We start from the raw sequence: 27,297 nt of genomic DNA, 5'->3' as shown, positions 1-27,297 counted from the left end.
TCGTTAAGGTCATAGGCTTACTCATCTGATATTCTACGTTAAAGTCATAGGCTTACACATATGATATTCTACGTTAAGGTCATAGGCTTACTCATATGATATTCTATGTTAAGGTCAAAGGCTTACACATATCATATTTTATGTTAAGGTCATTGGTTTTCACATACGATATTCTATGTTAAGGTCATAGGCTTACTCTTATGATACTCTACGTTTAGATCATAGGCTTCCACATACGATATTCTACGTTAAGGTCATAGGCTTACTCATATGATATTCTACGTTAAGGTCATAGGCTTCCACATTTGATTTTCTACGTTAAGGTCATAGGCTTACTCATATGATATTTTACGTTAAGGTCAAAGGCTTCAACATATGATATTCTACGTTTAGTCATAGGCTTACATATGATATTCTAAGTAAAGGTCATAGGCTTACACATATGATATTCTACGTTCAGATCATAGGCTTACACATATGATATTCTACGTTAAGGTCATAGGCTTACTCATATGATATTCTACGTTAAGGTCATAGGCTTCTACATATGATATTCTACGTAAAGGTCATAGGCTTACTCATATGATATTCTATATTACCAATAAAAATGTGAAATAACAAGTAGAAAAGTGAAATTGTTGTGTATGCCATTGCTCATAGTTTCAGCTCATTTTCAAGAAAAATAGTAAAAAGATACTCAGAAAGTTTTCTTTCCTCTTAGAATCATTAATTTCAAGTTTGACGGAATATACCAAACGTAAGTATCTACTGAACAGGATTATTAAGTAAAAGGACATCATTTCTATACAAGAGAATAAAATAAGACGAATTTTGTTCTTGTTTAAATGAAGGTTAGTACAAATCTTGTCAGGGTATACAACAAGAACTCATTGTATTATTTACGTTTGTTGGAATACCAATTCACCAAACTGATTTTTGTTTGTAAATAAAAGAGTTAAACGTGTTTAGCAGAATGCATATAATATTGGTTTTGATTGATTGATTGGTTGATGGTTTCTTAACGTCCAATGACAAATATTTCATGCAAATACAGAACGATATATTGCAATTGGTTTATACATATCGGTCTTGTACTGTCGATAATTCAGCATACCAAATAAGTTAAACAAAAGAAAAGCGAGGATACAAAAGGCACATTCAAACTCACTAGTCGAAAATAAACTGAGAACGTCATGGCTAATAAGAAAAAGACAAACAAACAACAGTACACAAAACACAGCATAGGAAACAAAAGACTGAGCAGTACGAACCCCACCAATAACTTGGGGTGATCTCAGGTGCTCTTGAAGGGTAAGCAGATCCTACTCTACACGTGGCACCCGTCGTGTTGCTCATGTTTGTACAAACCCGGTGAAATTATATAAGTTTGATAGATTTAATTTACTGTAACAGTTTTTTTTCTTAAGAAACATATTTGTGATGACGAAACATAAACCTATCAAATGTACATACATGAGTGATTGATTGTTGTTTGCTTTACGTTCAGTAGCAAATATTTCATGGATGTTAATAGCGATTTACTTACAAACGATGGATTTACAAGAATTAAGAAATGAAAATTCATTATTATTTAAAAATCATTTATAGAAAAATGGTGTTTATAAAATCATAGCTTAGACAGTGAAAATCGTTGAGTTTGTACAAGAATTTGTACTGACTAACTTTTTATGCAAATTTGAGTTTGATCTCATGCATAGGTTTAGGATGATGCAAAATGTTTCATAGACAAAAAACATAAAACAAAAAACAAAAATGAAAAAAAAGGAGATAAGAATCTGAACAGAAAAGTTAAATTGGTTAAAGTCAGAATTTGTTTCACATTGTAGTATATGAATAAGTTTGTTTCAATTATATCCTTCATTCAATTTTGTATCTTTCTGTTAAATCAATAACCTTTATATCAGCATTCTGTCAATCTGTGAAAAAATTGTACAAAACAATCAATATGTGAAAAAATTATACAAAACAGCGGGAGATAACTCTAAAATAAACACAACGGGAGATAACTCTAAAATAAACAGTACTGTTGTTCCTTCCCATGTCACATAAGGGTCTGTTTTCTATTCAAATCAGGCTATAAAGTTATTTCTCTATTTTCTCTTTGAATTAATTCAACATTGCCTGCTTTAATTTAGTTTTTTGTTTTCAGTGTCGGTAAAGGTGAAAACAAAATAGAGAAATGGCAACAAGAACACAATCAGGAAGGAATCTTGATGAGGCACCAGTGACGACTGCGTCAATAATTGTGTCAGACTGCATCATTACCCAGTAAGTGCTGTAATTTTCTACGGCAGTTGTACTGAAAAGACAAATCTTGACATGCATTTTTATAAATCGAATCGTTTGATAATACAAACTCGTTTTTTATGTGCATTTCCGGTAACAAAATCTAACATAACTACATGTGGCAATAAAATGTTGTGATATTCCTCTGCATTGGCAATGTAATGTGACGTGTCAGTTATACGCCATTTCAATAAACATTTCAATTTCATTTTTCTTTGTAATTTTTAAAAAAAGAAAGCTGTTATTACTAAGAAAATGAATACGATCGACTCTTACATTTCATAGAAATATCTAAAATTTAATGATATTGTTTTTATCTTGCATTTTAATATTGAACTTAAGAGTATAGTTTTTTCCCTTCCAAATCGTTAATTAAAAAATCGGCATGACTGAAACGCAGACCGCGATGAGGACTCCAAATTGAACTGTTATTTCAACATTAATTTGAACATAACCGTTCGCTCGAACCAGAAACAAGATACCAATTGACTATGCAAGTTTTTTATACGTTTATCGCTTCATGTAATCTGTCAACCTGTATTTGTATAGTAGAAAGGTCGATTGCAGGATCAAAAGGTTTAATGTGAAATAAGAAATGTCACAATTAAAACATTCTTTGCCTTCAAGTGTGTATTTTTGAACTATTTCTTTTCGGAGGAATACAATTTCATTGGCAGTGAAAATATTGAAGGCTATGACCAACAATTCTGAATAGATGGTTTGATTAGTGTTACATGTATCTAACTTTATAAAAAGGTAAGTTTATACTTACAAAATTGTTATATTTCCCTTTGATGTGGTTGGGGCTGTAAATTGAAAAGTAACGCTGTCTTTTTCTGTGGCTTCTGTGTGTGTTACGGCATCATTCTGTTAATATTAAAACATTTTTTACTACTAACAATAAACATGAGTAAGCATTGATTATTAGTTTTTGTATGAATCAGCTTTATTTAAAGTACATGTATGTTATTGATGTTCTTTGTGTGGTTTACAAAATCATATCAAGTGAAACATATTTACTAGCAGGTGGTACAAACTTTCCCCACGAAAGTACGAAATGATTCACATGACTCTAGTCAAAGGCTGCGGAACTTGTGACTGGATGACAAATGTTACCCCTCTCAATGCTTGAAAGTTAAACTATATCGACTATGTCACACATCACGTGTTTTCTGTTTTGTTGTTGGTCTTTTCGTAGTTTGTCTTTTTTTTTGGGCATGGCATTGTAAGTTTGTTATCGACTTATGAGTTTGAATATCCCTATGGTAACTGTTGCCTCTCGGCTTTCACATGTCGAAAATCGAACAAGTCATCATTACTGTCACTATTTAATGGTGACTACTTTTCGTGGATTTTGGTTTTAGCTTTTGTTTTAGATTTTGGATTTTCACTTTTCAAATAGCATCACCGAAGAGGCATTATTTGTCGAAATGCACATCTTGTATTATAAAACTTGTTCCGTTCATGTTATTACTAGTACTCGGTCGATACCTATGCTGGTGAATTGTTAGTTCCCAAGGATATTACCTGTCCAATACAAACATTGTTATTGTATTGAAATTTGATTTATGTTTTAAATTATGGAATGGTTCCTCTTCATTCCTTACTCAGATGTCTTGTCTGTGTTTTATTCATCATTGCGATTTCATGACATACTACATATGAATAATGCTATCAAAATTTGAAATACGAGTTTTACGTTTTTGCAAGAGCTATGTCGTTGCGATTTTCGCCATAATAAATTAAAAAACCATGCACAAATTTCCGACTTTACACTGTAGTTGCCTTTGTTTGCATCTTATTTTATTATTTGTCTTTTAAACGATTTCTTGTTGAGGGAAAGACCGTTAAATATCATCATTGATAATCGTCGAACTGGAAACTTGGTGATAACAGTTTTGCTTTTGTTGACTTCTTATTCTTGAGAAGTCATATACCATTAGTAACAGGCGATGGCTTTTCAATTGGTAAAAAAATTCATTTTGATTGTTGGTTGATTGTTGGTTGCTTAACGTAACGGTCAGTGGCAAATAGTTCATGCATGTACAGGACGAGAGCAAATTAACAATGAAAAAATAGGTATGTCATGTAATAGAGGCCGTCCGGAATGAAGGTCGGGGAGATTGGGACTGCAACTGGAAAATGACGTATTAGGACAGACATTTTGCCTTGCAACAGGCCACCTAAGGACCCCTCATATTCTTACTTCGTGCTCTTATTATAAAGATGTGATTATAAAGATTATGATAGATGTGTAGGTAACAATAACACAAAATCTAAAGGGGCAAATGGCCTAAATCATTTCGGGGCCTTTTATAGCTGACTATGCGGTATGGGTTTTACTCATTGTTGAAGGCCGTACGGTGACCTATTGTTGTTAATTTCTCGGTCATTTGATCTCTTGTGGATAGTTGTCTCATTGGCAATCATATACCACATCTTCTTATTTTTATAAATGATCATGTTTCTCAAATTAAAAGTGATTTTTCACAAGCTCATAAATCCGGGATGTAAAATTTTTGTCATTTACCTTTTGATGAACATTTTGAAATATGTGACATGTGATGAATTTATACTGAAATTGTTTACATTGTTTGATCTTTGTTCTTGGTCTTTTAGTAGATATTTGTTTCAAGAGTAGTCTTGCCATATCTCTCTATTTTAACACATACCGGAGATATAGCAGGATATATTTATTTTGCTGAGGCATTTGCACTACAAAAGTCTAAAAGTCTGAAAAGACCAGTTTTTGTCTTAATTTGCATGAACTTTTACTCGACATTCTCCAAAAGTATGACTTGTGTCTTAATTTTTCTTGACAAATTCTCATTTATATTAAATTTGTATGAAATTTACTCGACATATTCTCGACATTCTGAATATGGTCTTAAAATTTCTTGACAAATTCTTGACATTTGAATACTGTCTTGAAATTTCTCGACATATTCTCGACATTCTTATTTTTTCTCAGTATGGCTTGACATATTCTGAACATTTTGAATCGTGTCTTAAATTTACTTGACAGTTCTGAGTTTTACAAATCATGACCAATATTCATGATATAACTTTAATCTTTATTTCTCTTTATATGATATACTGTTGTTTCAAGTTACACTTCTTTACAACAAAAATAAAAGTTGGGCATGTAAAATAATTGAAAATTTGGGTATATAAATATTTTTACAAATTCAAATTTGGCTATGAAATCTAAAGTATAAAATAATTCAAATGTGGTTGTGTTGATATAAAACAATTTCAATGTGGGTTTTTAAATAATTACAAATTTTGATTCCTAAATCTTATAAATTAAATGATTCAAACCAATCATACTGTAGACATATTTCATTCTACATTCATAATATTCAATGTTGATATGGTAAATAATTATTATACCAAAATGTGGTTTATATAAATAGCAAATTATGATGATATACAAATCATTCATTTAGCAGAAGAAAAATTTGTGTAATGTCATCTGTTGGAATATATTAAGTATTACACATGGACAGGATGTTCCCCATAAAATTAAGGTATTCCACACCCCAGAGTACACGCAACTTGTCAAATAGAAGTTATTGCTTTACCTGTAATCAGCCATACAACTTATCAGTTGACCGACCATGCCACTACAATTTAAAAAGTTTGTTGATAGATGAAAATGAAAATCATCATTTTAATGAAAAAAAATTGAATTGAAATGGATTTTCTTCATCAAAATTATGAAGTTAATTATTTTAACATAAAAACAAATTGAATAATTCCCAAAGATTAAAAGAAAATTATTATCTACTCCCGGAATAAAAAAAAAATGTATTTATAATGGGTCCCATCAACATTTTTTTCTTTTCAGGAAGGAGTTTTTATATTATTTATTAATATTTATTTTTGATAAAAAATTATAAAATTCAACACTCAAATTTGAATAAAAAATGTTTTTGGGTTGTTCTAAAAAATGAATAAGGTTTATAAAGTAAGATGGGAACAAATTCTTTGACCTAAACGAAAGCCCCCCCCCCCCCCCCCCCCTCTCTTTTTTTAGCTACACAAACCCAAAAGATGAATTGTGGGGTCCAAAAGAGATACAAGACACCTATTTTAGTAAAGCAAATTTGACTGGCAGTTTTGCGAACGGCAAAAATCTAAATGCTGTTTGTCAATACCTTCTACTTATATTCCAAGTGAAAACAATTACTTAAATGTTTAATAAAAATAAATCAAAATTAAACTACATGGGGGATTATTCAGCGTATTACAACTTAGTTGCACCAAAAGGGTATCTTACTATATATTCCAAATTAATCCTTGATTCTTCAAAGTTTAGTTTAGCCATAATAAAAAGGAGTATATAACAGCAATAGAATGTCATAAACAGTGCAGAATAAGTCTGTTCACATTTCAGGCGAAATTTATACTGTTGAGATAGTGTCAAGACATATTTAAGACTGTCAAGAATGTGTCGAGACATATTCAGACATTATTTAGAATGTCAAGAATATGTCGAGACATATTCAGACATTATTAAGAATGTCAAGAATATGTCAAGACAGATCGAGACAAATTTAAAACAGTCAAGAATTGGTCGAGACTAATCCAGACTCTTATCAGATGATACAGGAAGTGTCGTGAAATTTTAAGACAATGTTCATACTGTCAAGACACTTGTCAAGAAAAATCAAGAACCTTATTAGACAAATTCATACTATGTCAAGAATTTTTAAAAATTATTCAGACAAATTAAGAATGTCGAGTAAAAATTCATGCAAATTCAGACAAAAACTGGTCTTTTCAGACTTTTTGACTTTTGTAGTGTTGTTATCACTCTATTTCGAGTTATACTATGTCATTTGATGACATCCTGATGTCTATTCTAGTTTACTGCCTTTCTGTTAACGTGGGTGAAATTGAGAATGGAAATGGGGAATGTGTCAAAGAAATAACAACCCGACCAAAGAGCATAAAACAGTCCAAGGCCACCAATGGGTCTTCAACACAGCGAGAAAAACCCGCTCCCGGAGGCGGGCTTCAGCTGGCCCCTAAGGTAGCAATACACAGTTAGAAGTTTAGTTTCGCATTATGGCCATGGTGAATTTTTTAAATATAAAAGTTTTTGTACAATAAAATTGAGTTTTAGATAGTTGAAGAATAATATAGCCTTCTTAGTGGGTTTATATTAACATTTAGATTGTTTTTAGCATGTTTTATAGGCAATTTAAATGTTTGACAGTCCGTATTTTCCTATCCGTACCGCCCATAGGTCTAGAAATTATTGTAGTGTTAATTTTTCAAAAAAGATTTGACGCTCGATCTTTTCAATTCAATTTTATGGAAAAACGAGCAGAAATGCATATGATTTTTTTTTGAACTCTTGATAGATATATTTCTATGGTTTCAGGAAAGGTATCACTCTAATTGATTGAAATTTACCTTTTGACCAAATTTTTGAGACTTTTGTGACATGTTTACCCCCCTTTTTGCAATATTTTATATCAAATAAATAAAGATTGTTGCCATGGTTACACCAAAAAGAGATTATATTTCACCATTATAAATATTGGAAATCAAATCTATGGAAGATTCTCTTTCCACAAATATACACATACATAACACAAATATTAGGCCTTATTTGTTAGAAAGGAAGGCAAAGAGGGTGTTTAAAAATTATGAGTGTCAATTTTAAGTTTTTTTCCTAACTGTGTATTGCTACCTAAACAAAAATGTGTACTAGTTCAGTGAAAATGGACGTCACACTAAACTCCGAAACATATACATGAACTAAAATTAAAAAAACATACAAGACTAACAAAGGCCAGAGGCTCCTGACTTGGGACAGGCGCAAAAATGCGGCGGGGTTAAACATGTTTTGTGAGATCTCACCCACAATTTTCTTCTGAGGATACCTGTACCAAGTCTAGAATATGACAGTTGTTTTCACTCGTTCCTGTGGTTGAATCTAAAAAGCATAAAATATTTGCAGCTTAGCGTACAATCCGTCCATCTATCTTTCTGGATTTGTTGTTCTGATTGGTTAATATCTCTTTGGAGTACACTCCGTATCTTCATTTATTCATTTCAGATACTTAAATATTATAACTGTATCTTAGTCACTTACTGGGCTATCACACTTGAGATATTTGGAATTCGCTATAAGGTTAAAACCAGGTATTTTTGTTCCATCTTGATTCCTGGCCTGGATCAAATATCCTTTGAACTGTTTTGCTGCTGTTTTTGATAGTGTAACTTAAAAAAAAAACGAAAACATAAAATATATAAATTCAGTAGTATTGAAAGTGAAGCTTCTACATTGTGTAAAATACAAAACAAGTTAATTTATCTGAATGCACATCATCGCACGTGTCTGGTTGGATACTTACTTTAAACTGACTAAGTTTGAAACCTACATTTCTCGAAGAAAAAGTATAGAAATCTATGTGCTTCAAAATAAAGTTTTAATGCCTGCTTACTGATTACTGTTCACAAATATTTAGGGAAAACGAAAAAGTGTCAAACCTGTTTCGTCACTCATCGTGGAAATGATTAACTAAGGGTTCAGAATAACATGTAATACGATTTGGTGAAGGAGTTCAATGTTTACTATTCCAAGGTTCACTTAAACGCACTAAGTGAGTCTTATTATGCTGTTATCATTCAATTTTAATCCAAACAAAAGCAGTGAGTAAATATTTCTTTATGAAGTCAAAATGTTACCGATCTATCTATTTTTGAAAATGAAAAGTTAACAAATCCTTGTCATGCACACATTCCATATGTGAATGTTAAAACTCAGGAGCCTGTAAGTGGTTGTCGTTTGTTGCTGTCTGTCATATTCATTTTTCGTGTATTGTTTTGCCATATATCAGGCTGTTGGTTTTTTCGTTTGAATTGTTTCACATTTTGTCATGACGGACCTTTATAGCTGACTATACGGTATGGGTTTTGCTCATTGCTGAATGCCAAATGGTGACCTATTTTAGTTGCTTAAATCCGCTTTATTTGGGCTTTGTTTTTTTATATAGTTGTCTCATTGGCAATCATACCACATCTCCTTATGTCATACTATATCTCCTTATGTCATACTATATCTCCTTATGTCATACTATATCTCCTTATGTCATACTATATCTCCTTATGTCATACTATATCTCCTTATGTCATACTATAGCAAATAACTTATTTTGAAATGACGTGGAACATGTTAAAGGTTTTTGGGTTTTGAATTTGCATAAAAGCAATTCACTGCCGTTCAATATATTGTATTTGCCAGAAAAGTGGTAAAATACTATGCGGTTTTAAGTATGCAAGCATGGGCAAGTTCATGTACATTTTTATTACAACAATTGACAGCAAGTTTGACTTCTACAGGAACGATATAATGGAGCTGCATGTAAAGTACCCTAACTGAGATAAAGTTCTCTTTTCCCTCATAATATCACAGCAAAGAAAAGACCAAACAAAAAGCCATTCGGAACACCTTGAATGTTGTGATACGCATTACAGAAAAAATGACCAATTTATATTTAGTCAATGCTTTGCAATTGAAGCAATAATGATAAAGAGCTGCGCCATGAGCGCATGATACGCCCGTCGCTTTTTCAACGAATGAAGTTCCATAACTCCTTAATGTCATATCAGAAATTTATAAAAAAAAAAAAAAACTAAAGGGAGCTTATTTTAATAGATATAAACCAGTCACCTGAAAACTTCTCCAAGCATTTTTTGAGATACTGTCCGCAAACTAGAAAATCACCCCAAACTCAGAAACGAAAAATCTAAAACTTATAAAAATCGAAATAAATATAAACAATTCACAAAAGTTCATGAAAATTGGCTAAAGCGTTTTTTAGTTATTGTCCGACATGTTGACGACAGACGGACGGACGGACAGACGGATAACGGTATACCATAATACGTCCCGTAAACGGGCGTATACAAATTCAATATACGAGTTTTTAAGTTAATATTAAGAATAATTTTCGAGTAAATGTGTGTATGTTGTAAATTTATAATACAAGGAATATATATAAAGCTGACCCTTGATCTACCCTCTTTGCAAATCTGTGAAAGAAAATCAGTATACCTGATATAGTGTCACCTCCAGTGTACTTGGTTTTGCTTACTGTTACACTGTAAGGCGCAGGACTAGTCTGTGCAGCAGTGCTTGTATGTCCTGGCGTCATAGTGTTACATGATTGTGGTAAAGCTCCTTTTGATGTTCCATGTACAAAAGAACAATGCAATAAAAGAACAAAACACTGCAGACAAATCATTCCCATTTTTGAATCTTTTGCTGAGGAAACAATCTACAAGAAGAAAGGTTTAAATAAAAAATTGTCATTCAAAAGCGGCTGACACGGGGGTGCTCCTTTCAAAATCCCGTTTTTTGTAATTTTTCCCATTTCACACGTTTTTCCCGGATTCCAATTTTGTACCCCCTCCATCCCACATCATCACTTTTTTTGACCCCCTCCCATATCCCACATCCCAAAAGCGTGTCAATCTCCTCTTAAAGGACACCAATTTATATCTAAACGTACTGCATATCACTTGTTTAGTATATTTCCATAAAATTGACAAGAAATATAACTTTGTATTAAACGTATACAACAGCCATTGTCATTGTTAGTAAACGTTTTGCATAAATGGAAATATAATGAAAAGAAACAATGAGAACATACCTATTTAAACATTCAATGAAGAACTACAACAATGAGAACATACCTATTTAAACATTCAATGAAGAACTACACACTGAAATCAAATCATGAACAAAATAAATAACTAGATCTTCTTATTGATTTATTATTAAGATTTACTTCACATTCAATTGTTAAACACTTTGTTATCACATGCAATAACCATAAAAATAAGCGATTATAATATAAATTTCGTACAAATATTTCAAAGATTTGTTGTCCCAAATAGTAAATATAGCTTTTCATCGGTTTCAGTACTTTCACAAACTTGGCTTTCAAAGTTTTAGCTTTGAGCATTCCTGATGGAGAGTAATTTAGAAAAGCATAATATTTATAAAGTGTTAGTTTTTGTTGTTGACATTAGCGCAATAAAAGTTTTGTTCTCAGTATGTGTTTGTGCAACTCAAGAATTGTTACTATCGGTGTGTTTAGGGTATAATTACACCTTATGTAAGAATCCTGGGTTTTGATTGGTTGATAGCCAGTGTATTTTTCACCAATTTACTTTTATCAAATGAATATCGTTCATTTTTAAACATCGCCGGGGTATATGCAAAAAGGATATGCCTTTTTTACCCTCTCTGCCGTGGTATTTGCCAAAAAATACTCTATCCGACTGGACTCTTGTAATGTCACGATCATCAATGCGTTTTATGTCACGATCATCAATGCGTTTTGTACGTTAACATTCGGTGTAGTTAAACAGATATAGCATGTTCTTGAGGGGTATTTGCGAAAAATACCAGTCTTGAGAATGAAATTCCCTCGCCTTACGGCTCGCGAAATTTAACATTCTCTCGACTGGTATTTTTCGCAAATACCCCTCCTTAACATGATATATCTGTTCAAAATAAGATACCAAGGGGCCATAAAAAACAAAGGTCATAAAGAAATCGGACAACACCCTGGCCTAAAGAAAAACGAATATAGAAACATCCTTTTTTAGATACTGATTTTTTTCTTGCTGCAATTTATGGTGTGTATGTTTCACAAATTGTAGGGTTTCCTAGTGCATGATTGATTGAATGTTGGTATTTAACGCCACTATCAGCACTCTTGGCTATATCATGGCTGTCAGCTATAATTGGTAGAGGGAGCGGAAGTGCTTGGATATCGTGGCTGTAAGTTTTTATTGGTAGAGGAAGCCGGAGTGCCCAGAGAGAACAACCAACCGTCAGCAGGAAAACTGACCATGCTTGTCAATTAAGATTGGAGTTGAACACAACTTACAACCTAAGTGTTGACAGGCTAGTGATATAGTAGATGGACTTCTTAGACCTTATCGCCACCCAGGCCCCATTCTCTAATGTAATGTTCTAGATAAAGCTGCCTGTAGTGTGGATAACCTTGCCTCAACAATAAATGTACGTAACAGGGATACCTTACATTTTTAGCTCACCGTCGTCGACGTTAACTTTTTACATTTTGAACTTCTTCTAGAGAACCACTGAATGGAATGAAACCAAACATGGCATGAATGTTCCTTATGAGGTGCTGACCAAGTGTTGTTACTTTGTAGCGGATCCATCATCCAAGATGGCCGCCAGCGGGGGACTTAGTTTAACATAGGACTCTATGGGAAATACATACAAATGTCTTCTTTTAGAGAACCACTGAATGGAATGAAACCAAACATGGCATAAATGTTTCTTATGAGGTGCTGACCGAGTGTTGTTACTTTGAAGCCGATCCATAATCCAAGATGGCCGCCAGCTGGGGACTTAGTTTAACATAGGACCCTATGGGAAATACATACAAATGTCTTCTTTTAGAGAACCACTGAATGGAATGAAACCAAACATGGTATGAATGTTCCTTATGAGGTACTGACCGAGTGTTGTTACTTTGAAGCCGATCCATAATCCAAGATGGCCGCCAGTGGGGGACTTAGTTTAACATGGGACCCTATGGGAAATACATACAAATGTTTTCTCTTAGAGAACCACTGAATGGAATGAAACCAAACATGGCATGCATGTTCCTTTTGAGGTGCTGACCAAGTGTTGTTACTTTGAAGCTGATCCTTCATCCATGATGGCTGCCAGATGGGGGCAATGTTTAACAAAGGACCCTATGGACAATACATACAAATGACTTCTTTTAGAGAACCACATACTGAATGGAATGAAACCAAACATGGTATGAATGTTCCTTATGAGGTGCTGACCAAGTGTTGTTACTTTGAAGCCGATCCCTTATCCAAGATGGCCGCCATCGGGGGACTTAGTTTAACATAGGACCCTATGGGAAATACATACAAACGTCTTCTTTTAGAGAACTACTGAATGGAATGAAACCAAACATGGTATGAATGTTCCTTATGAGGTGCTGACCGAGTGTTGTTACTTTGAAGCCGATCCATAATCCAAGATGGCAGCCAGCGGGGGACTTAGTTTAACATGGGACCCTATGGGAAATACATACAAATGTCTTCTTTCAGAGAACCACTGAATGGAATGAAACCAAACATGGCATGAATGTTCCTTATGAGGTGCTGACCAAGTGTTGTTACTATGAAGCTGATCCATAATCCAAGATGGCCGCCAGCAGGGGACTTAGTTTAACATTGGACCCTATAGGAAATACATACAAATGTCTTCTTTTAGAGAACCACTGAATGGAATGAAACCAAACATGGCATGAATGTTCCTTATGAGGTGCTGACCGAGTGTTGTTACTTTGAAGCCGATCCATAATCCAAGATGGCCGCCTGCAGGGGACTTAGTTTAACATGGGACCCTATGAGAAATACATACAAATGTCTTCTTTTAGAGAACCACTGAATGGAGTGAAACCAAACATGGCATGAATGTTCCATATGAGGTGCTGACCGAGTGTTGTTACTTTGAAGCCGATCCATAATCCAAGATGGCCGCCAGCGGGGGACTTAGTTTAACATGGGACCCTATGGGAAATACATACAAACGTCTTCCTTTAGAGAACCACTGAATGGAATGAAACCAAACATGGCAAGAATGTTCCTTATGAGGTGCTGACCAAGTGTTGTTACTTTGAAGCTGATCCATCATCCAAGATGGCAGCCAGCGGGGGACTTAGTTTAACATAGGACCCTATGGGAAATACATAAAAATGTCTTCTTTTAGAGAACCACTAAATGCAATGAAACCAAACATGGCATGAATGTTCCTTATGAGGTGCTGACCAAGTGTTGTTACTATGAAGCAGATCCATAATCTAAGATGGCCGCCAGCGGAGGACTTAGTTAAACATAGGACCCTATGAGAAATACGTACAAATGTTTTCTTTTAGAGAACCATTGAATGGAATGAAACCAAACATGGCATGCATGTTCCTTTTGAGGTGCTGACCAAGTGTTGTTACTTTGAAGCTGATCCTTCATCCATGATGGCTGCCAGATGGGGGCAATGTTCAACAAAGGACCCTATGGACAATACATACAAATGACTTCTTTTAGAGAACCACATACTGAATGGATTGAAAACAAACATGGCATGAATGTTCCTTATGAGGTGCTGACTAAGTTTTGTTACTTTGAAGCTGATCCTTCATCCATGATGGCCGCCAATTGGGGGACTTCCTTTAACATAAGACCCTATGGGAAATACATACAAATGCTTCTTCTAGAGGTGCACTGAATGGAATGAAACCAAAACATGGCATAAATGTTCCTTATGAGGTGCTGATTAAGTGTTGCTACTTTGTTGCCGATTTACTGTTCAAGATGGCCACCAGGATTTTTTATTAAATTACAGGACCAATATTAAACCAAATTTGGCCTCACTCATTATTAGGGTATCTGTTATGATTTTAATCTATTTTTACATGATTTCCAAAACCAAAGTAGAATCAGGTGAGCGACACAGGCTCTTGAGAGCCTCTAGTTTATATTCTTTCCGATTATGTTACAGTTGACAGTTTCTCGTTAAACAATTAATATTTAACAAATGTTTTTTTTGAAAATAATACTGTTATAGCGTCCTACCTTTCTTGTAAAGACGCAAATAAAACTAAATCATTGAATAAACGTGTAACCGTTGCCTATAGCCATGCCCTTTTCTCTCTGGTGGATTGTTGTCTCATTAGCAATTATCCCACATCTCCTTGAAATTGTGTTTGAATGTATGTACCGTTGGTAGAAAAATAAAAATGCTAAAAACAAACAAAAATTAATAAATCTAAAATAAAATTGAGAAGGGAAACGGGGAATGTGTCAAAGAGACAATAACCCGACCAAAGAGCAGAAAACAGCCCAAGGCCACCAATGGGTCTTCAACACAGCGAGAAAATCCTCCACCCGGAGGCGGGCTTCAGATGGCCCCTAAACAATAATGTATACTAGTTCAGCAAAAATGGACGTCACACTAAACGCAGAAACATATAAATGACCCAAAATTAAAAAAAAAACAAAACCAAAACAAAACATACAAGGTCATGTTTTTCTCTGACTGTTAATGACGTCTTTACACTAAATTCATTGGATGTTGGATGTGTACTGATTGATATTTTAGTCTTAGATGCATGATTTTTCATTAGTTGTTATTGCTTTGAACTAGCTGTAAGTAACTGTGAGTACTCTCATATCTGTACTTAGAGGGGATGTATAAGTACCCTGCCATGTCCACTCTGTGTTTTTGTTATATGTATTTCTGTTTGTATCCATCTGATGAGTTACGCCTTTTTCAACTGATGTTCATAGTTTGTTCTTATGTTGTACTGTTACACCACTGTCCCAGGTTAGGGTAAGGGTTGGGCGCCCGCTAATATGTTTAACCCGCCATATTCTGTATGTGCCTGTCCCAAGTCAGGAGCCTATAATTCAGTGGTTGTTGCTGGTTTCTGTGTATCATATTTGTTTTTCGTTCATTATTTTGTACATAAATTAGGCCGTTAGTTTTCTCGTTTGAATTGTTTTACATTTGTCATTTCGGGGCCTTTTATAGCTGACTATGCGGTATGGTTTTGCTGATTGTTGAAGGACGTACGGTGACCTATAGTTGTTAATTTCTGTTTCATTTAGTCTCTTGTGGAGAGGTGTCTCGTTGGCAAGTATACCACATTTTCTTATTTTTATAAGACTAACAAAGGCCAGAATTTTAGTCAATGAATGGACCATGACTGTAGTGTCAAATAATCTCCATGAATATGAGATGTGATAATTCTTTTGAAACTATATATACATATATATTATTGACTTGCTATAGTGATAACCGTACAAATGACTCAATCGCAAACTGCAATAAATAAACTATGAAAAGTTTCAAAAACAAGTGGTCAGTTTGTCAGCCAAAATAACGGTGCCAATTTGTAATCAGCTACTACATTTTTCACACTGAACTGAACTTACAAATTGTGACTAATGCAACAATATAAATACTCACCTATAGTTCATCAGTAAAGAATTAAGACTTAAGCAATGATTAAATAATTGTGTTAGAAACGTAATTACTTAGTTCATATGAAGTAAAGATTTCTACTTACAGAACAATAAAATCTTGTTTAAAGTGAAAATCCAGTAAATATGTAAACGGATCTAAATGTCAATTCAAATACATTTTGTATTACAATATCAATGAAAAGATCAGTAAGTTCACGATGTTCGTGTACATAAAGAAAAAATGACCGGAGGGTAGAAAACGTGATCAGTACATCGTTAAATAACATCATTACTTGTGTGTAACATTCTCATTGTAAATGTACATGTAGCAATGTAAGCGTAGATTTATTTCACATGTAGATTTTTTAATCGATTAAGCTGGTAAAATACACAGGAGTATTTTATTCCATAAATGTGAATTCCCTTGGGTACTACAATGCTCTGGTAAAACAAGGACTTTTTACGTACTATATAATAGTTAAAAACTAAAGGGAAATTAGTCAGATAGTACTGCAGAACACAGGCGCTTGGGAAACGCAAATACCCTATTAATACTTTGCGAAGGCCATTCTTTTTCTTTAGTTTTCTTTGTTTATAAAAACAAGGAGATGTGGTAAGAATGCCTATGAGACAACTATCCACCAGAGTTAGAACAAGGAGATGTGGTAAGATTGCCTATGAGTCAACTATCCACCAGAGTTAGAACAAGGAGATGTGGTAAGATTGCCTATGAGACAACTATCCACCAGAGTTAGAATAAGGAGATGTGGTAAGATTGCCTATGAGACAACTATCCACCAGAGTTAGAACAAGGAGATGTGGTAAGATTGCCTATGAGACAACTATCCACCAGAGTTAGAATGAAGTGGATATAATGTGTTTGTGTTTAATTCTTTTTTAACTACCGGTAATTTTCCCTAATGTTCTTTCACTTATCCAGTCTTTGCAATCACTGAAGTTTATAATACGTGATGTCCCTGTACTTTAAAATGAGAGGGGCTAATACAATAATAATAGTTTTAATATGCACACCATTTGTACAATTTGTAACTGCAATCAAGTTTTTCATGAAGCCAACGATGTCGTTATAAAACCCTAAGAGTCAGTATGGGGGTATTCCCTTCGCATTTCCGGTACAGAAGAATCTCAAGTTGTCTCATTCCTTGAACAAGACGTCGGAGTTTAAATTGTTAGAACCTTTTCCGTTCCTGTACCAATGCACTACTCAGTGCAGCAAGTATGGTTCATTTGGATTCACTGTTGTTAACTTTTCTCCGGATAAAGTGCCACACGTGTACATGCATGGTCACATGTTATAGTGTCAGTTGATTTAGATGCAATAAATTGTATCACAATACGAGCACGATAATATCAAGCTTTGTCCTCCTGAAAGACAGGTCTATTGGTCAAAGTATGACCATCCAGATAGCAGTCATGTAAAAAGCATCTCTATTTGCTACAACACCAACTGTGCGTATGTTTCCAAACACGGTTGCCTGTTACAGGAACATGTTTATCTCTTTAGGCCGTTTTTTCTCTCTCCAAACATGCCCGAAAGTTAACGTCAACAGGTTTCAGAAAGAATCGACTCTAATCAAACCAATGAATCCTTATCAACTGTCGACTATTTCATTGTCAATGGTTTCAATCAAGCCCACTCCTTCGTTCGTTCCCTTTGAGGCTTTAAAGGAAATTTATATAAAACATAAGGAGATGTGGTATGATTGCCAATGAGACAACATATTTAAAATGAAGTGGATGTAAGCACCATATTGACTTCAGCAACGAGGAAAACCCATACTGTATAGTCGGCTATTAAATGCCCAAACACAGAACATGTGAAACCATTAAAACGAGAAAACTAACGGCATAATTTCTAACAAAAGACATTACGAAAAACGATTATGACAGAAATGAACCAACGACCATTACTGAACCAGAGGCTCCTTATCCTTTGATTAATTAGCAAGCCCGAAGGAGGAAACGAAGCAACATGCGTATTATATACAAACACATTTCTTACATTTACTAGTATTCTATGACCAACGAAAAAAAAAACGATTGCGAAACAGACTAGGTATTGTAAATGCGTTCATCCTTGCCTGCCGGGACAGGTATATATCATATCTTGGCGTATTTTTCGTGGTCAGCCAGATCTTGGACGGTTCTCAACAGTTCCGGATGACACAATCGGCACAAAAGTCTGCTTGTAAAAGTGCGGGTAACACCTAAGTGACCAGATATAAAACGGCTGTTCAGACCAATATTCGACATTCGTCGGAAAAATTATTAAGATTAGTGGTGCTTAACTTTTGTCAGAGTGTACAGTATGAGATATTTAGTAGTTCACAATATTATATTCTTAAAAAATTTTAATATTAAAGACTTTGATGTAGATCTCAAACTCAAATATAATTATAATACTTTTTTTTCTAAATAAAATTTACTTACTTACTTAATTACTTATACTCACTTACTTACACTATTACTAATGGCGCATTAGGGAAATTTACGTAATCAACTTTTCACGATAAAGGTTAGTTTACTTTATTACACTTTACTATATTTCATTTTTTACGTGTCATTATGATATTCAATTTGACATGATTTTGAAATATCGCTGAAATTAAGATCTCTTTACACACTGAACAAAAAAGATACAAAAGAGAAACAACTAAATGCTAGAAAAGAAATTCAATTTCATACTAATATCAAGAATGCCTCTGTCAGAAGGGAACGAAAACTTAACTAGATGGGGCGGTTATGTTTTTTTTATATTCTTGAACCACGTAGGCATCAAATTTTTGTAAGCACTTATTTTTTTTATAATTTAAAGGCAAAAACTCTCGATCAGAAAATTAGTTTTTCTTCTCCATGATCAAAATATGTTTCTCCTTCAAAATTGGGAATCAGAATAATTTATTCAGAAAAAAACCCAACATATAACCCATCAGAGTTAAATGGTCGCTCCCTAATGCGAAAATCGTATTGCAAATATTGTTTATGAAATAATTCAAAAGTGCCTAATAATACTTAAATTTTATAACAAAAAATATTTTTTTATCACTTTGTTATACATATATCTTAAACAATATTTCATTCGGCACATCTATGGGAAGATAAATTAGAAATAGTTTTAATAAAATCTATAATAACGAAAAAACGAATACTTACATTTCGTTGCATTCTATCTAACACATATATGCTTACACGACACCCGTGGGATTAATATGATTAAGGTTTTTTACGGTTGAGGAGATAATGCATTATGAACTTCAAGTAAAACGGTAGTCACGAGTTATATTAAATATGGTAATGTCGAAAATAGGCGTAATTCCTACTGTGGTAAATTAAGCGTGATTCACCTAGTTGATGGAATCTGAATCATATCGATCCTTTAAGTGTGTACTATTTTTAACATATTGTAGTATTGATCGTCGAAATGAACAGGTACACATTTGTGTTTGTCATTTTCAAATAGGATATTGTTCTAAAAACATAGTGCATGTGACTTTATACAGTAACATAATCTGTGCTTCACTTCTTACCAGTCATAAGAAACATATTATTTATGTCGATCAATATTATATTTGTCATTTCGGGGCCTTTTATAGCTGACTATGCGGTATGGGTTTTGCTCATTGTTGAAGACCGTACGGTGACCTATAGCTGTTGTATGCCATTTGGTCTCTGTTGGAGGCGTTGTTTCATTGGCAATTATACAACACCTTCTTATTTTTATAACCTTTCAAGGTTTCAATTTTAGAATGAACACTCTGTTAGACGTGTGACACGATAAAAAGATTTTTTACGGTAGTCCTAATTGAGATAATGTAAACTTTCAAAATATTGATCGAATGAAATAAATTTGATAACCATATCTACGGGATACTTCGATTCGCTACAGGAACTTTTAAAATTGATATACTAGTCAAAATATTTGAAGTTGCCCACATTTCTTTTTGTATTAGTTGTCCTTCAAAATATTTTTACAGTTTTCGATTCGGAACAGGGACATCTTCCTGTACAAAAAGGGTTATGGATGAGATGAGCTGCTAGAAAAAAACCACTAATCCAAAAGGGGGCGGACACGGTAAGATGGAGGTTAGAAGAGAAGCGGTTGGAAATAGAAAAAGAGGAGATATGAGATGGGTGCATAGGAGATTAGAAGATAGAGAGACAGGTGGGAGAATGCGAGAGAAAAAACAAGAAAACAGAAAAAAAACATTCCTTACAGGTATAATGAAGTTATTATAAACTTTAATTGAAATCTGCAGTTTTTTTAGAGAATCAAAATTTTTGATGTGGGCCAACACATAAATAATATGGCGGTGTTAACCATTTCTAAGAGTGCTTCACCCTCCCCTTAACCTTGAAAAGGTTTGATACAACACAATATTAGAACAAACTGTAAACATTAGTTAAAAGCGGTAGATCGGTACAAAGCACCCCCTCCAACCAAATAAATAAATAAAAAAAACTACTTAGAATGAGATACCTGAGGGATGATACATGTGGAGCAGAATATGCTTACCTTTCCGGAACACACGAAATCACCCGAGTTTTTTGTTGGGGTTCGTGTAGTTTTTAGCAGTCTTTAGTTTTCTATGTAGTGTTTTGCCTTCTAATGCCGCGTAAATTAATGGAGACAGTAAAACACCGAGACCAGTCTGTTGTGTCCCAATATGACTGTCAAATTTGACCTTATCTTTATGGTTTTAAAGGTTGACTAAATTCAACATTTAGCTGAAATGATAAATGAATAATTTAGCTAATATTATCGTGTTTAGGTTTATGAGGCAAGGTCTGAGTAATCATTTGGAATCAATTTTATTTCTATTACACTTCAAGAACATAGTATCGAGGTTATACAGGCCAAGGAGATGCAGATTTGCTTATCGTTTAGATAGCTGTTGAAAAACCAACCAGACAAGAGGTTGTGGTATACGGAGAAGACACTGACTTGTTGATACTGCTCAGTCATCTTGCAGAAAAGAATTCCCATTGCATATTCTTTACCACTGACAAACAGAGTTTTATGAAAAACTTAAAGGTTTGGGATAAACAGATAACACAACAAGTTCTTGGTAAAGATGTGTGCCTTCAACTTCCGTTTGTTCATGCCATTACTGGTTGGCTGGCAAAAAGAAGCACTCGTAAACTTGTTTGGTAAAATGCCCTAAGAGGGACTAGATATACTTGGTTGGAGAAAGTTCACAACAAAAACCATGGCACTAGATAGATCTTATATCGTGCAAGTTCAGACTATCCTGCCAGCTATCGATGCTGCAGAGTTCCCACTCTATGCGTGTTTATCTTCAGTGTCAATACTGGATGGGAAAAGTATTGAGGAAATTGACCCCCCTGCAATGGGGTTGGACTGTGCAAAGGAATAAACTGTTCGATCTCAGAACTTGAACCAGACGAACTTGATGTCGAGGAAAATAAGAACACATGACTATATATATAAGGTTTAAGAACATCAGTTGTTCGACCTGCTAGTCAAATGCGTTTTGTTAAAATATACTTTTCCGCTCATTTGGTCTTTTGGAAAATGTTGTTTGTGCTGTATTTAGACCCCTCTACCAAGAAATTTGTTTTGCATGCACACGTATAAAAATTGCGGTTTTTATCCAACGCAATCATAGGTTTGAACGTTGTTTTCAATTTAGACTTGTTTATATTTTTTCGTTTGGGCTTGTATTATATTTGCCTTCGGGTTTATATGATCCGTTCATCCTATTTTGACTCTTTCAAAATTTAAGAGTCTATCCTAAATTGAGGTAAATTATATGGCCTTCCAAATACCGTTTCGATTACTAACATCACTGAAGAGACATTAATTGTCGAAATCCGGATATGGTGTACAAAAACCTTTGCACCTTTTGTTTGCGGTATACCATCTTTTCCGCAAGTCTATTGTTTTCTGTTTAGTATTAAATTTATAATTAAGATCCATTTATTACATCGGTGATCCGTTTATTTGGCAATCGCCAATGGCAGTCAGCAGGGTTTAAGAACATCAGTTGTTCGACCTGCTAGTCAAATGCGTTTTGTTAAAATATACTTTTTCACTCATTTGGTCTTTTGGAAAATGTTGTTTGTGCTGTATTTAGACCCCTCTACCAAGAAATTTGTTTTGCATGCACACGTATAAAAATGGCGGTTTTTATCCAACGCAATCATAGGTTTGAACGTTGTTTTCAATTTAGACTTGTATATATATATATATATATTTGAGTGACTTTGTTGTTGCTAAAATTTGATCATTCATTGACCAATAGTAAGACCATCACTAAACTATTCTTGGTAAAGATTTATAACAAAAAAATCAAAATTATAGATTTTTCAAAATTCATTTTTGGAATACTAAATTCATGCTGGAGTTTCTTATTGACAACATATTTGTTGAATTTGGAGGTAGATTTATTCAAAAAATAGTCGGCATTCCTATAGGAACGAACTGTGCGCCTCTCCTTGTCGACCTCTTCTTATTTTCATATAAGTCAGAGTTCCTTCAGACACTTGTCAAAAACAAGAAGATCAAAGAAGCCAGATCATTTAATTTCACATTCAGATATATTGATGATGTTCTGTCCATCAACAATCCAAACCTTTTAGATTAGGTTCCATTAATATATCCTCCAGAACTAGAAATTAAAGAAACAACAGACACGGCTTCCTCTGCCTCATTTTTAGACTTATACTTCGAATTTGACATAAGTGGTCATCTCAGTACCAGAATCTATGCCAAGCAATACGATTTAAATTTTAAAATTATAAATTTCCCCACCTTAGCAGCAATATACCAACTTCACCTGCATATGGGATATACATTTCCAACTCATTCGGTATTCAAGAGCTTGCAGCTGCTACACAAACTATATAAAACGTCACCAGTGTCTGAGCAGAAAGTTGATGAGCGAAGGTTATGTCAAAGAACGTCTCGTCCTTTTTCTAAAAAAAATTCATTGGAAGATACTTAGATCTTGTTGATAAATATTCCGTATCAACTTCACAAATGATACATGATGGTCTTGAAGTATGGATTCTAGGTACTGACGTTGTTTATCATCTTAATTACGTGTTATTTTGTTCTTTTTATTTGTCCTTGTACATTTTTAACCTTTGCTGTTTAGTCCATTTTTGGTAATGTACTTTTGGCGTGGCTCGGTACTTGTACATCCCGCCATTGTGTTATTGTGCTATGGTCAATTTTGTATTCGTGTCTTTCATTTTTGCTTATGTACTTTATCTATGGAGTGTCTATATGCCATTTTGTTTTTCTTTGTTGAAATAATTATTTGTGTTTTATAGTGTTTAAGATTATAATACAATGTTGACTGCTGTACCCAAATTTTTGACATTTTTACCTATTATGTCTGTTTGTTTTGCTCACACATTGTTGTCAATATAACAGAATTCTATGCAACTGTCATACAAGTGAGAGGTTTAGCTAGCTATAAAACCAGGTTTAATCCACCATTTTCTACAATAGAAAATGCCTGTACCAAGTCAGGAATATGACAGTTGTTTTCCATTCGTTTGATGTGTTTGAGCTTTTGATTTTGCCCTTTTATAAAGGACTTTCCGTTTTGAATTTCCTTTGAAGTTCGGTATTTTTGTTATTTTACTTTTTTCATCAAAAACAATATATTGTAATACACAACACTCAGGCTTTGGTGATTGGTAAAAGAGATATACTTTGTAAAAAATACAGTTTAAGAAGTTTTATCGTGTTTCAATATGACCAACATTAAGATTCTGCTAGAAAACTAACAAAAAAATTAACATTTAAAAATTTTCACGGTTTTTAGATAGTTTTATAATGTTTTTCTATATAATCATGATAACATATGGACACAATGATTGCATATGAATGTCTTAATAACATTTAATAACTCATTCATTAATATGTTGCATTCTAAAGAAAAAAAGAATCAGTATTAGTAAAAAAATACCTATATTTAATAGTTTTACTAGTTTTTCTCAGTTTTACTTTCAAAACCTCATTTCTTACCCCAAAATCATCCTTTTCCGCAAAATATGTTTCTGTATATTTTAAAAATATGATGTATATATACATAAACTTTAGTTTTTACCATTAAAACCATTAAAAGCATTTGTTTCAATTAGTTTGAAGTTCATCCTTATTGAGAACAGGTTGACCAGACTATTTATTATCTAGTTGATTAAATGGCATATTTAAATCAATTTAGCGCGTACATTACTCATCGTCCAATCAAATTGCGTGATTTTCCTTTGTTATTTTCATAGAACATACCTTTAACTATATAATGTAACTATACATGGATGACAACAAGTTGACACTGTTAATTAAAGAAATAATGTCACACAAAATGATGTTTTTGAGGAACTTGATCTCTATCACCATGAAATGAAGCACTATGCTGATATCTGCAGCAAACTCGCCACTCATATCTAAATACGTATTTTGATAAATTAACATAGCTTTAGTTTTACAGTTATATTAAAATTGTTTTAAAACATGAACAACGCCAATGGCCAGAAGAATAATGTCTGAGTCTAATCCTGTCCTTGGATATAAACAAGGAAGTGGAAATCTATGAATCTTGATAAACATACATTTGTATCTACACCATGAATCTTGATATACATACATTTGTATCTACACCATGAATCTTGATATACATACATTTGTATCTACACCATGAATCTTGATATACATACATTTGTATCTACAACATGAATCTTGATATACATACAGTTGTATCTACACCATGGATCTTGATAAACATACATTTGTATCTACACCATGAATCTTGATATACATACATTTGTATCTACACCATGGATCTTGATATACATACATTTGTATCTACACCATGAATCTTGATATACATACAGTTGTATCTACACCATGAATCTTGATAAACATACATTTGTATCTACACCATGGATCGCGATATACATACAGTTGTATCTACACCATGAATCTTGATATACATACATTTGTATCTACACCATGGATCTTGATATACATACATTTGTATCTACACCATGAATCTTGATATACATACATTTGTATCTTCACCATGGATCTTGATATACATACATTTGTATCTACACTATGTATCTTGATATACATACATTTGTATCTATATGTACACCATGAATCTTGATATACATACATTTGTATCTACACCATGAATCTTGATATACATACAATTGTATCTACAGCAGCAGAGGTAAACTCTTTTATTCCGGAGTCAAGACTTTTAATATAAAAAGCTCATTTTTATGTTTGAATGGCATATAAATTGACACACTCCTAATTCGTGTTTGCGGCATCTATAAGCTCAAGATCGGGCAAATCACTCTTGTGCATTATGGAAAGCTTACGAATTCCTATGAAGATGTCAGTAGTGACTATGAACTCTTTTGTTTAAGTTTGGTTTACCTTCTTTGAAAATAAGACGTTACGAATGATTGCAATAGACACTTTAAAATATAACACAAATAATCACCATTGTATCTCCATGCAGTGGCGTATGTGGCATGTGCTAAAATTGCTACACTGGTGCTACGACGCCACTGTCATGATATTATATTTTTAAAAAAATTTATCCTGCTCTTTTAGAAAGCAACAAACTGTTGAAGTACCACAGATGAGAACCACAAATTTTTATATAAGGGTATTAATCTAAACATGCTAAAGGTGTATTCCAAATTACCAAAGATTCGTTTTGCAGAAAAAGTTGCAACATTAGTTATATACATTATATGTATTAATAATGAAAGGTAAGATAGCCTCAGTTCTTACAAAAATGGTCATCTTTTGTCATGACGAGACAGAAATGACGACAAAAAAAAATTGAAAAAGGAACTATAAAATTCATTCCAGTTGTGTGTGTTTCTTCTGACTTCAAATGTAAATTGGTATGCATTTTTTAAAGTCCGGGATAGGTTATTCAAAACTCTACATAATTTTCCATGTATTTGAAATCTTTAGTTTTTATTAACCACTGTATTCATTTTCAGGGGTGGACTTGCATTATTATTCTCTAAAATGCTAAAACTTATATGTTAATATTGCAAATGGCTTCATTCTTTAGAAAACTTTAAAAATAGGAAATGACAAAGAATGAAAATTGTTCAAATATGACGAAACATAATCCCTGAAAATGAAATTATTTGCAACTTTCATTTCATGGCGTTTGTTTTAGCATTATTTTGACACATGTTATGCCTTTAAATGATTTTAATTTTGGCTAAACTCATAAATACCAGACCTTTCCTGTTAACGTGCAATAATTAAGTATATGATTAGAATGGGTTCAGAAGGTCATATCACATGATAATAATAATTGAATGTATCCGCTTTGTGTTACACATTATGACAGGCTTTTTTAAACAATCCTGTTACATTCTTTTGCATATAAGTCATTAATATGTTTATAAGTTTCTTTTAAAATAAATGATTATAACATTTTGTAAATTTGGAACGTTCGAAGCATTTTTCTGCATTTACCATCATTAGTAACGCTTAAACGCATACATTTGAAAGCCAAGAGTGCATTATTACTAAAAGGGATAAAAAAAAAAATTGATCTGAGGTCAAACTCGCATGACAATTTTAATAAAAAATGGACATCTAATGGAAATTATTGTTGTGTTTTCTGGGTATATGTTATGTAAACAGATGATGTCAATTTCAGTTCAGTCCAAGTATATTAAAGTTTTGTTTGACAAGTCAGACATGCGTAAGGAATTAAAAAAGTTATTTGTAAACGCGTATCTTTTATGTGACATGTCCTAATATACACGACATTGTATACGTTTACTAGGTAAATTTCTATTACAAAGCCACAATACATCAATTTTTATCTTAAACTAGATCTATTATAGATCCGGTTCTGAAAACTAATAGTCAAACTAAATAACCATAAAATTTAACGACAT

The 27,297-nt window shown here is 33.5% G+C and overlaps 1 protein-coding gene across 3 annotated transcripts; it reads right to left on the bottom strand.

The window, feature by feature from the left end:
- Positions 1-1,584: 1,584 nt before the first annotated feature.
- On the bottom strand, positions 1,585-19,632 carry LOC127719429 (putative defense protein 3). Of its 3 annotated transcripts, none has more exons than XM_052225523.1 (5): positions 19,528-19,632; positions 10,382-10,604; positions 8,417-8,544; positions 3,080-3,174; positions 1,585-2,320 (listed from the first exon to the last, which is right to left on the bottom strand). In XM_052225523.1, the coding sequence occupies exons 1-5, from the start codon at positions 19,537-19,539 to the stop codon at positions 2,167-2,169; spliced, it is 612 nt and encodes a 203-aa protein (XP_052081483.1). In that variant the 5' UTR covers positions 19,540-19,632; the 3' UTR covers positions 1,585-2,166. The 3 variants fall into 3 exon arrangements, with proteins under 3 accessions (XP_052081483.1, XP_052081484.1, XP_052081485.1); XM_052225524.1 differs by lacking the exon at positions 19,528-19,632 and adding an exon at positions 16,458-16,523; XM_052225525.1 differs by lacking the exon at positions 19,528-19,632 and adding an exon at positions 11,023-11,044.
- Between the last annotated feature and the right edge of the window lie 7,665 nt (positions 19,633-27,297).

The sequence above is a fragment of the Mytilus californianus genome, unplaced genomic scaffold (genome assembly GCF_021869535.1).
Source record: "Mytilus californianus isolate M0D057914Y unplaced genomic scaffold, xbMytCali1.0.p SCAF_11, whole genome shotgun sequence".
NCBI lineage: Eukaryota > Metazoa > Mollusca > Bivalvia > Mytilida > Mytilidae > Mytilus > Mytilus californianus.
Note: the sequence above shows the minus strand (reverse complement) of the source record. Positions and strands in the feature narration are given on the sequence as shown.